At 40.3% G+C, this 12,419-nt stretch overlaps 2 protein-coding genes across 2 annotated transcripts in view; both read right to left on the bottom strand.

Moving 5' to 3' along the window:
- Window positions 1-2,160, bottom strand: part of LOC135519548 (low-density lipoprotein receptor-related protein 1B-like) — a 234,398-nt gene extending 232,238 nt beyond the window's left edge. Inside the window, exons 1-2 of the mRNA XM_064944782.1 lie at window positions 2,100-2,160; window positions 1,160-1,322 (exon numbers count right to left, since the gene is read on the bottom strand). Coding sequence (XP_064800854.1) covers window positions 1,160-1,322; window positions 2,100-2,160 — 224 coding nt within the window. The remainder of the gene's footprint in view (window positions 1-1,159; window positions 1,323-2,099) is intronic.
- A 3,569-nt stretch (window positions 2,161-5,729) lies between these two features.
- Window positions 5,730-12,419, bottom strand: part of LOC135519549 (low-density lipoprotein receptor-related protein 1B-like) — an 82,890-nt gene continuing 76,200 nt past the window's right edge. Inside the window, exons 4-6 of the mRNA XM_064944783.1 lie at window positions 6,638-6,757; window positions 5,945-6,073; window positions 5,730-5,776 (exon numbers count right to left, since the gene is read on the bottom strand). Of these exons, the coding sequence (XP_064800855.1) occupies window positions 5,730-5,776; window positions 5,945-6,073; window positions 6,638-6,757 (296 nt within the window). The remainder of the gene's footprint in view (window positions 5,777-5,944; window positions 6,074-6,637; window positions 6,758-12,419) is intronic.

Below are 12,419 nucleotides of genomic sequence, written 5' to 3' on the forward strand. Positions count from 1 at the left end.
ATTACAACAGAACAGAAGCCCTTTTAGCTGCTGATGACTCCATAATCAGGCCTCCATTCTCTCCTTGGAGGACTCTTTTGTATTGCCTCACTTTTCACTTGTTCTCTCCCTCCTCCATACATTTCAGGATTTACAGTTTGAAGCAAGAGTTTCAGAGAGCCATTTTGTCTCACCATACAGTGGCTTGGGTACTTTGCTGTGGTGACAGAAACACAAATTGGGAGTTTTATACTGGGGGATGTGAGGGGAAATCAGTGAATACTAATATCAATCAAATATATTTATAAAGCCTATTTAACATCAGCCGATGTCACAAAGTCTTATACAGAAACCCAGCCTAACCCAGCAGAAGCATGGTGGCTAGGAAAAACTCCCTAGAAAGGCAGGAACCTAGGAAGAAACCTAGAGAGGAACCAGGCTCTGAGGGGTGGCCAGTCCTCTTCTGGCTGTGCCGGGTGGAGATTATAACAGTACATGGCCAAGATGTTCAAACTATCATAGATGACCAGCAGGGTCAAATAATAATAATCACAGTGGTTGTAGAGGGTGCAACAGGTCAGCACCTAAGGAGTAAATGTCACTTGGCGTTTCATAGCCGAGCATTCAGAGTTAGAGACAGCAAATGCTGTAGAGAGAGAGAGTCGAAAACAGCAGGTCCGGGACAAGGTAACCAAGGTAGTGACAGTGGGAGCTGTCTGGAGCACTGCCTCCCCAGCAAATTATGCTAGACATGCTCTGAAAGTAAAGCAAATATCTGCAATCATGCATATTGTTATATGGTACGGTAGGCTACAGGTTTTAAAGACTTAACATTTAGAGAAAGGCTTTTATTCAATCAATTGAACACACTGTAGTGGGTTTCTGGAATGCTTTTTCAGAAGTGCCAGTTTTGAAGTGTTTACCCCCCCAATCTGTGATGTGTTACAGTGGAAAACAAACACACTTCTAGAAGTGCTATCTGGAAAACAACACTATATGCAGTTGATTGAATAACATCCAACTTGTTTCTATGTCATTTAAAATGGACACTCAAAAATGCATACGATGGGTATGTGACAAGATCAGTGACAATAGATGGATCCAATGGAAGTCAGGGATACTATAGGTTGCTCTTATAATTGTCAGTCAAAGTCAAAGAAAGTGTACAAAGCTAACTCACCCCATAAGTGGATCCACAGCGATTCCTTTAGGATTGGTCAGATCTAAATCTATAATGGTGACGCAGGTGTCCCCAACACGGTTGCAAACAAATATCCTGTCGCTTACACGGTCCACAAAGTAAAAGTTTCCAGTGAGCCAATCGATGGTCATATGCTCTACATCTATGGAGAAAAACAAAGAATGTCATTAAATTCTTGCCATTTAAACCTTTCTTTGATCAAATGTATTTGTATCAAATTACATGTTGTGAGGATAAACTTGTTAATCTTCCATTATGTTAGATCATATTTTCTCATTTACATTCATTTTATTTACTAAAGGTAAAGACACATAACTGAATGTAAGGTACTATATGTGTAGTAAGTTTGGAATCTGACATTGATGGAATACTGAGTGTGAGCAGCATTCCTTAACTTCTTGAATAAACAGGATATAATAGCTAGGTTGTCTTAAACACATGTGCCTAAAGCATTCCAAACCTAATTGCACTACAATGACCCTGAAGTAGAAAGTGACCATGGGAAGTTCATTGGGTAAGCATTTCCTACACTCTTAAAGGTGCCATCTAGAACCTAAAATAAATCCTCGGCTGTCCCCATAGGAGAACCATTTGAAGAACCATTTTTGATTCTAGGTAGAACCCCTTTCTACAGAGGGTTCTACATGGAACCTAAAAGGGTTCTATCTAGAACCAAAAAGGGTTCTCCTATGGGGACAGCCAAAGAACCCTTTTGGAACCCTTTTTTCTAAGTGTACATTGTGAAAGTTAGAGGGAAACATAGAGACATAGAGGGAGGCAGAGGTAGGGAAAGAGTGAGACAGGGAGTGTTTTAAGGCTTTCTGAAGGGGCATGTCTGAGTGTGCTTGATAAATCAATAGTTGCTAAGCATTGTAAGCGAGAGAATTTCCTTGACAACTTGACACAATGCAAGACGTACTTTGTAAACTTTGTACTGTTTTGATATCCTTTTCCATTGTAAATCCATTCAGATTCTTCATCTTAGCACAGCGAAGCCTTCCAGTGGAATCTGAGGATAGAAGCCAACACACTTCCTCTTCCTGGTAATAGTAATCCAATGAAAGGGATCCATATTTATCCAACAGTCTCAAAGTCTGTAGATTAGATCCGTTTAGTCTTGTGGTTGCTATGTGATCTGACCTTACAATCAGCAGAGCTGGAGGACTGTCGCCAGGGTCTGGAACACAAGAAGAAGAAATAGTGGGGGAAAAATCACCCCAGGAGGACTCCGATGTGGACAATATATTTAAAAAAACTGGATTTTCTTCAGTTCATTTCTGTAATTTATAACTGAACAGAACAATATCCATAAGGAACGAGCAACACATCAAAGCTACATCAGATTTAATGTTCTCTTCAGCTGTTATCTCTTCCTGACTGCTAAGCTAACACAACCCATGTCTGAGGCTTAATTGACCGTGTACTTTCTCTGCTACTGAGCTCACCCCAAAAAGCCCTGCTTTATCCCGATCCCCCACACAAGTTCAAGTCAGGGCTGGCTCTCCTAATATGGGCAATAAATCAGTGTTTCCACTGTGAAAAACACTTATCTTTACCCTGATCCCTCAAAGCCAATCTTTAGGAGCTGCCTATAACTCCATGAGATACCATTGTAGCATGGAGGGTGCTTTGGTTTTCTCATAGAATCACATTTTCTGCATCCCAAATGGCACTCTATTTCCTATGTAATGCAATACATTTGACCAGGGCCCATAGGGGAATAGGGTGCCATTTGAGGTGCCAGTCAAGCTCTCTGACAAAGACATTGTTCTCTTGAATGCAAAACTGTGGTCTTCATTCAACAAAATATGAACTCTACGTTTCTCTACTGTACTGTACAACATGTGTCAAACAAGTCCTGCATGAAAAACATCGTCCTCCACCATTAACATAATTTCTAAAACTGCAATTACCTAAGAGAGTTGGAGAGAAACAGTAATATGGTTTTGATTCATGATAATGTAATCAGGTCAAGGGAAAATGTCACAGAATGTTGGTACTGGTGGTTTTTGGAGAGTGCAAGGGAAAAGTATTGTATTATATGTCATGACGTCGGCCTGTGGGTAAGGTTTATGACCCCCCCATAAATCATAAATACCTTTCTCCCTTCTCTACAGAGGGACTCTTGAATAGCCTTTGCGAAACAGAGATACTGAGGAACATCAGAAGGTGGGGGGAAATTAACCATATTTTGGTAATCCAACCAGTTGAACATATGCGTTGGTACTTAATGAATATGATGTCAGTTCGTTGTCATCTGAGACATTCTCATCAATGATAGGATGACATAAAAGGTACAGTGGAAAGTCTACACATTATAGTTATCAGATTCACATGGAATTGTTGTGCAATTTAAATGTTTGAATATGAAATTATTTGGGAGGGGATGAAATGTGATTTTAGCTTCTAAAATGTGAGAATTGTGCCTGACTCAGTGGCCCGCCCACGTGACGAAACATCGGTTATAAACTATGAAACACCCCCTCCTCTCCCTTCCTATATAAAGCCTTGATGACAATATAAAACTTTCTGTTCCGGGTACATTAGGATGACGATCCGATGCCTGAAGGGTTCAGATAATAACTACAGAGCGAAGCCAACCTCAGCATGAGCTTTGGTTGCGATTGATATGGACTTTGAACTCTTATTCGCTACAGAAGTGATACCTCCTAGCCATTGAGTTAGCAACAGCAGCTGCAAACGTGAGCTAGGAAAGAACAGACAGAGTATCCCGTCTACCAAACAACGACATTACTACAACATATTCAATTTACCACCAGAGACATTCTTCCGAGGACAGGAAGATCTCTGTTGGCCAACATGACCAGCATCTACAACCAACCTACCAAAGCGCAGCTCAGAGTAAATATTTATTGCATTTTCCTTTTCCAAATGGGCGGTAATTTAGAATGCATAAGATTCTGTATTTACTATAGAGTAGCTGCCTACGGCCCAATAGAGACATCGCTTCTCCCTTTGTTCTTCAGTCTTCCCGCTCTTTCACTCAAACCCAGCCCCCTTTTCTAACCAGCTGTCATATCTGTTCCGTCCGCTAGGGACGTTTTCCTTTATGACATAATTTGTAATCAAGGTATGAATCATTCTGTGTATATGTAATTCTGTGTGATTAGTTAGGTATTTAGTAAATAAATAATTGAACCCAATTTTGTATTGCTGATTCAACTTGTTAGCCAGGGTTCGTGAATATAACCAAGAATTTACAACTTTCAGATGAGACTGAAATAAGGTGACGATTAATATTGACTGCTATTGATAAAAAATATTACTAGGTCTTTAAGAGTTTATTCGGAAGATAACAGCTCTATGAATATTATTTTGTGATGCCCCGACTTTCTAGTTAATTACATTTACCTGATTAGCTCAATCAGGTAATATTAATTACAAAGAAAGGATTTTATAGAATAGCATGTCATATCACTTAATCTGGCATAGCCAAAGACACAACATATATAATCATAACCTTTTAACATCCTCATGAAAAATTATTGATTCAAATGTGGAAGAAGAAAACATTTGTTTCTGCTGTATATTTAAAACAAACTATAATTAGATATTAATGCAGAGATCATCTAGATTCAGCCGCAGGCCATTTTTTTCTTGAGTGGATGTTTGGGGGCCAGAACATAATTACAAATTGACTGCAAATTGACCAAAAGAAGGCCAAACAGATATATTTGACTAAAACATAATCATTTCAAACCTTGCTTACATTTGTATACGATCAAGTCTCTATTATGCATGGGAATACTTGGGAAAATATTTCCAAAATTAAAATCACTTGGAGCTGATTTCCTGGTGTTTTTAGTTTTTATATTTTTAAATATACATATTTATTTTCTACTCAGAAAACTTGGGGGGCCAACCAAAACTCGCGGGCCACCAATTGGGGAACCCTGCATTAATGTGTGTTTTATCCTCTACCATTTCACCATCTCATGGCCTCTGAGAGAATATGCTCCTGACATTTATATTCATGAGCTTTTACAACTAACGGTAACCCCATAGTTAACCCTGTACTGCAATCTTTTTCCGCTAAATTAATATTAATGTGTGTGAGCATTGGGTTCAGTTAAGTTTATGGGTAATCATATTCAGTTTATTCCTGGTAGGAAACCAGTCACATTGATTAAAAGCTGCAACAGTGTGACTCTCCCCAGCTAGGTGTGCTGCTTTGCTTCAGGCTACTTTCACACAGTAGAGTATGTATCATCATCACATCCTAAAAATGTATCATACATTACCATGGCCAATACAGAAAAACCGTATATGGCACAAGGCTAAATGTTTGTCTGTGTAGACTGGAACACTACTGCATATTGTATTATACCAAACAAATGAAGTGAGTTATTTTTTCAGCTATCGGACCATAACGTAAATCAAGGCAATGCCAGGTATTGTCTCACCATAAAACACTCCCTGGGTGTTGAGATGGCTCCCAGTTAAAACCTTGAGATCATTAATTCCCTCATTATCCTAACCTGACCATATCTACTACTGCATTCCTTTCCCTGGTGGAAGATAGATGTGGTCAGTGGTGGAACAAATTCATCTTTCCTATACTGAAGCTACCCAACACTGAAAAACAAGGTTAAGAGGAATTAGGCCTATTCCTATACCCAAGCCCACAGGATGGTTGAACATAGAAAATTGTACCTTCTATCTTCTAAGTTATTAATAGAAATAAAGACTATATGGCATATATGCAGATGATGATGTTTTATAATACAGTGTTGTTATTCTCACCTTGTTTGGCTGTGCAGGACGTTCTGTCATTCTGTAAGATGTATCCCTCTGTACAGCTGCATCTATATGACCCGTAGGTGTTCAAGCAGGTTTGGCTACATGCTCCGTACACAGCACATTCATCATGATCTGGGGAGAGAGGGGGAGCCATTTGTAACAAATTAGGTTTTCTCAAACATGACCCAAATACATAAAGCATACTTAATGTGGCACTCACTGTATCACCTTAGAAATGATTACCACACAACCAAGTGTTGGAAAGTCATTGGATCCTGTAGTGTGAATAATATCATGGTGCTTTACTGTAGTGAACTGTTATGCATTTACTGTACTATATTATACTGTACTGTATGTTGTGAAGCATAGTTACTGCACATAATTTGAACCATACCTTGGATACATAACTGAATCTAAAACCCACCAGAGATCCCTCTAACCCCTGACCTCTGATAGAAGTCTCATGTCACAGTATGTCCCAACAGCTGTCAGACTGGACTGGGCTGCTACTGACGGGGTCAGGGGAGAACAACCCTGCCTCCAGACAGATGGTCCTAATTTCCTACAGGCCTCCTGCCTATTCAGTTAATTTGAGAAGTTTGGCCTAGGGTGAAGGAGAGAGGAGAGGAGATAGAGAGAGGGGAAAAGGAGATAAAGGAGAGATGCAACTCGCCCGACAGCATTAACGATGCTTACCTCTGCAGCTTGTCCCATCCTCACCGACCTCAAAGCCGTCAGCGCAGAAACAGAAGGTTCCGTTTCTCGTCATGACGCAGCCATAGCGGCAACGCAGCTCATGGCAAGCTGACAGCAGCTCTGTGGAGAGAGAGAGCAGAGAGAGAGAGAGAGAGAGAGAGAGAGAGGAGGGAACACATGTAAATTGCTTTTTGATTTTCTTCTTGCTCCTCAAAGCCCTTCTTTTCTCATCAGTGGAGGAGTTTGACAGTCCTGAGCTCACGGCAGGGATCATTAGGTGTTGCGCAACAGTGCAGTCAGTATCTGGGAAATGCCACACAGAAATACAAAATGTGTGGGAAGACAGCCTCTCATGTAGCTGCTAACTCAACATTTAAATGACAGAAGTAGATGTGCTCTCTACAGAGACTCAGAATCGTAGAAACATTATGGAAATTACTAGAGGATAAAAAAACGGCTCCCTGTACAGTACTTTCCATTTGCAGACTTAAATCGGCATACTGTGCTGCACACAATCAGGCTAAAGTATTATTGAAGTATTTTTCTGCACAGAACTGGTCTAACGTATTATTGAAGCAGAGTACCCTAAGTTCATTTTAGTTGTCAAGGATGACAGTGGATGACAGTCAATCATTTTTTTTGTAAAAGCAATTTTTAAAGCATTACAGAAACTTTCTTAGCCTCCATATCTCGTAAAGACTCTAATACATAACACAATGAAACATTCAAAGCAAGCAAAAAATTAAAGACACTGAATCTTTCTCATGAAGACTCAAAATGATGGGAGTGAACGCCTGCCTATTTTTCAAGCCTGTCGCAAAATACAACACTGCCTCTTTAAGACAAAAAAAATCTCTTTACTGAACTCGGTTTTCAAAGATGTCGGTTTTCAAAAATGCACAAGTTTTGTGCTCTTGTAGGAAGCAATCACGCTCCCATGACTGACTACAAATTATCTTTAACTGGGCTAATAACTCACTAACTAGCAAAGGATATGAACAAATATACAAATGTGCAAACGTCGCGACATGTCGCTCTCACTTTCAATCTCAAAACAAGCACATCTACACACAATAGCTCATGCTGTAAAAACAGTCCAGTTCAAAGTGAATGACACGTATCGATAAATGCAATGGTCTATTTGCATATAGGTCTACTGTAGCTCTGATTGGTTATAGGGCACTGGTCTGTGTAGAGTACGGCCTGAGTCGTGCCTGTCAATGCAATAGAATCCTACTCCGATGCATTCTGCTTACAACAAAATCTCTTACATATTCATTTTGTTTCAGTATGTTGCATTGGAAGTCACTAATATTGTGTTGATTCAATCTCAATTCCCACAGTAAAGGGAAACATTGATAGTGTTAACTAATGGGGAAACTCTACAAAGTTGAGTGAAGTTCAATGTCGTGTTTCTCTGCGCACACTAGTCTATCGCAAGCAAAGCATTCTAAAATGACTTTGTGGAACACATTAGTGTTTCATTTTGAAACACTTGTCTACATGGAATATAAAATGAATGATAGCAGTTCTGAGAGGGCCAACTTCTTATGTCCCTAGCTAGCGTTCCTTCTATTGTTCTGATGTTCTTTGTGTAACACCATTCTCTGTACAGACCGGAACAAAAGACACATCAATTTAAGACTTGATAGATGTTCAATGGAATAAGTGACAGATAGAAAATAATAAGCTTAAAAAACAGGGAAAGTTTTAATTGCTGAAAAGATAGATTTGCTATCGCCGAGCATTAATTACTGTCAAATAGAAACCCGTAGGATAAAGGCTGTTCAGGCTACTCATTGATTTGACTTGTTTTCTTCTATTTCCAACAACAGAGCATTTAAAACAATCTGGGAACGTCTCGGCAGAACCAAGCAAACTCCTGACAACATATACTTAGACATCAAGACATCAGTGAGCTCAGCCAATAATCAAAGTCTCAGAACATCACTATCTGTGTGGAGGATATTGGTGTTGTGTTTAGGAATTAAAATGCATCAATTCTGAGGAAGATGACAGTTTTAAAAGCGTAGGAATTTATAGAGGTGTCTTTCCTGTTAGCTTGCTGACACATGAAGATGTATTGGTCGGGTGGTGAGATGGCAGGTGCAATAGACAAGCTGTCTGTGTGGCTGTTGGAAACCAGTACATTAACTGGTAATGATAAAGAGATCTGTTGGATTATTTAATTCTGAAGGCATCTTTGAAATCATCCTGTATGACTGCCAATGCAATACAATACTGTACACGAAATATAAACACAGCAAAACACACACACACACATTCAAACAAGTATGCACACACAGCACACAAATGCATGCACGCAAGCGCACACGCGCGCGCACACACACACACACACACACACACACACACACACACACACACACACACACACACACACACACACACACACACACACACACACACACACACACACACACACACACACACACGGTAAGGTAATTAACTGTCTAAATAAATAATATTTTACTGGCAAGAGCTGTATGATACACAGACAATATAATTTTGGTAACAACTGAAAGACATACTTTATTGAAATAGCTCAAATGCACCATTTTGTCTATGTATTTTGTGGCGCGTACTCTCTAAATGCCCCCCTCTCCTATTGTCTACTTTGATCCTTTCATCTAGTAAGACTCGGTAAGACTTTATCTTTCATGACATGATAACTGGCATGCTTTCCTGTTCTGTGGGAAGAGAACATGCAAAACGACTAGACGCTGGGCCTAAAGATATCCAAACCAAAGATAATCTGCATATCTAATAGCAGACAAAGCTAGGTAGAAACTGATGCCTGCCTTCTTCTCTGTGGCTAAAGAAACAGCAAAACCATGGGTAACACCTTATTTAGAATTGTGATACTAGCATTCATAAAGCCTTTAGTCATAATGCCCTACATATAGTTTTATATATTCTGATTGTGTCAGTCTCCTCTAATCACCTCTAGAGATGTTTAATGTCTAACTGGAAGTTTGTTCACTAAGTACCAGGTAAAATCTTTTGAAAATAGAGCATGTTTCTCAATGCCACTTATGCATCAGGGACAAACTACTGTAGAAGAGCGGATACAGAGATACAAAGCGTATAGATAGACTATGTAGTTGGCCAACTCAAAAGACATGCTTTCAGGTGTTATCTTGGAGAACATTTTGAGAAATTGTATAAGGTGTCAACACCCTCTCTTATTAAGCAGACTATGAGAGAGCTAACAGCTTTAGATACAGTGGCTTGCGAAAGTATTCACCCCTTAAGGCATTTTTCCTATTTTGTTGCCTTACAACCTGGAATTAAAATAGATTTTTAGGGGGTTTGTATCATTTGATTTACACAACATGCCTACCACTTTGAATATGCAAAATATTTTTTATTGTGAGCATAGTCAGCTTAGGCTGCTACATGATAATCAGCTTGCGTTGCTAGGGTTAGCTACCTAGCTTGCCAGCCTAGCTAGCTCTAGTTCAATGGAAACCGATGCAAACCTGCTGGCTACGTGGCTAGCTAGAACAGTGGTGACAGTTAGGTCCCTATGAGATTCAGTGCTTTAATAAGTGTCATTGTGCAAAAATCTTAGTCGACCAAGAGCTGTCTGTTCCTTCGACCAATCGATTTTAAAACGTGTATTTTTCCATATATTGACACATTCTATGTGCTTTAATCAAATCAACTATATTCACTGAGCTTGTCTGATGCTTTAAGCATACTGCTTGATTAAATAAAGAATTACTAGAGGGAGTCCGACCAGCAAATGATTTGATTGTGCCGGACCGGGCTCAGAATTGCTGTACTGTGTTAAAAAAAGACAGTGAGTGACTGTGTGACTAGCACCCATTGTGTCTCTCTCCTACCTGCTGCAGCGACCACCACAGAACATCAAAGTGTTTATCGCGTTGTCCGTGTTGCTGATACTGCAACATAATTAAAGACATTTTAGGATAGGATAAGTTACAATATGTGGATGAGGTAGTCAGGTGTGCTATTTACAGATGTAAAGGTACAGTGATCGGTAAGCTGCTCTGACAACTGGTGCTTAAAGTTAGACAGGGAGATATAAGACTCCAGCTTCAGTGATTTTTGCAATTCATTTCAGTCATTGGCAGCAGAGGACTGGAAGAAAAGGCAGCCAAAGGAAGTGTTGGTTTTGGGAAAGACCAGGGAAATATACCTTCTGGAGCGCGTGCTACAGGTGGGTGTTGCTTTGGTGACCAGTGAGCTGAGATAAGGCGGGGCTTTTCCTAGCATAGACTTATAGATGACCTGGAGTCAGTGGGTTTGGCGACAAATATGTAGTGAGGGCCAGCCAATGAGAGCATACAGGTCGCAGTGGTGGGTAGTATATGGGGCTTTGGTAACAAAATGGATGGCACTGTGATAGACTACATCCAGTTTGCTGAGTAGAGTGTTGGAGGCTATTTTGTAAATGACATCGCCGAAGTCAAGGATCGGTAGAATAGTCAGTTTTACGAGGGTATATTTGGGAGCATGAGTGAAGGAGGCTTTGTTGCGAAATAGGAAGCCGATTCTAGATTTAATTTTGGATTGGAGATGCTTAATGTGAGTTTGGAAGGAGAGTTTACAGTCTAACCAGACACCTAGGTATTTTTAGTTGTCCACATATTCTAAGTCAGAACCGTCCAGAGTAGTGATGCTAGAGGGGCGGGAGGGTGTGGGCAGCAATTGGTTGAAGAGCATTCATTTAGTTTTACTAGCATTTAAAAACAGTTGGAGGCCTTGGAAGGAGTGTTACATGGCATTAAACCTCGTGTGGAGGTTTGTTAGCACAGTGTCCAAGGAAGGGCCAGTTGTATACAGAATGGTGTCATCTGCGTAGAGGTGGATCAGAGAATCACCAGCAGCAAGAGTGACATCATTGATATATACAGAGAAAAGCGTTGGGCAGAGAATTGAACCCTGTGGCACCCCTATAGAGACTGCCAGAAGTCCGGCTAACAGGCCCTTCGATTTGACACACTGAACTCTATCTGAGAAGTAGTTGGTGAATCAGGCAAGGCAGTCATTTGAGAAGCCAAGGCTATTGAGTCTGCTTATAAGAACAGAGTCGATGCACAGTACTGTCTTGTAGGCTGGCTGATGTCTGAGTTAACAGTGATGACCGCTATCAGTGGTTAACTGACTACTAGCTAGTAGCTAGTTAGCGGGCTAGCTGCTAATGGGGGATCCGGTTCTAAAGTGTAAAAAATAGCAGATGCGTACCACATTGGGTGAGGCGGGTTGCAGGAGAGTATTTCTGTCCGTAGATGGAAATTGTTATATATATATATATATATATATATATATATATATATATATATATAAAAATATATATACATGGGACGGGACAAGAAACAGACGACCAACTGCTATGCCATCTTAGTTTCATGGTTGAATGGTTGAATTTCTGCAAGAAACCACTGCTAAAGGACACCAATAATAAGAAGAGACTTGCTTGGGCCAAGAAACACAAGCAATGGACAGACTGGTGGAAATTTGTCCTTTGGTCCAAATTTGAGATTTTTGGTTCCAACGGCTGTCTTTGTAAGATGCAGAGTAGGTCAACGGATGATCTCTGCATGTGTCGTTCCCACTGCAAAGCATGGAGGAGGAGGTGTGATGGTGTGGGGGTGCTTTGCTGGTGACAGTGTCAGTGATTTATTTAAAATTCAAGGCACACTTAACCAGAATGGCTACCACAACAAAATGCAGCGATACGCCATCCCATTTGGTGTGCGCTTAGTGGGACTATCATTATTTTTAAACAGGACAA

This window comes from Oncorhynchus masou, chromosome 29 (genome assembly GCF_036934945.1).
Source record: "Oncorhynchus masou masou isolate Uvic2021 chromosome 29, UVic_Omas_1.1, whole genome shotgun sequence".
In the NCBI taxonomy this organism is placed as follows: Eukaryota; Metazoa; Chordata; class Actinopteri; order Salmoniformes; family Salmonidae; genus Oncorhynchus; species Oncorhynchus masou.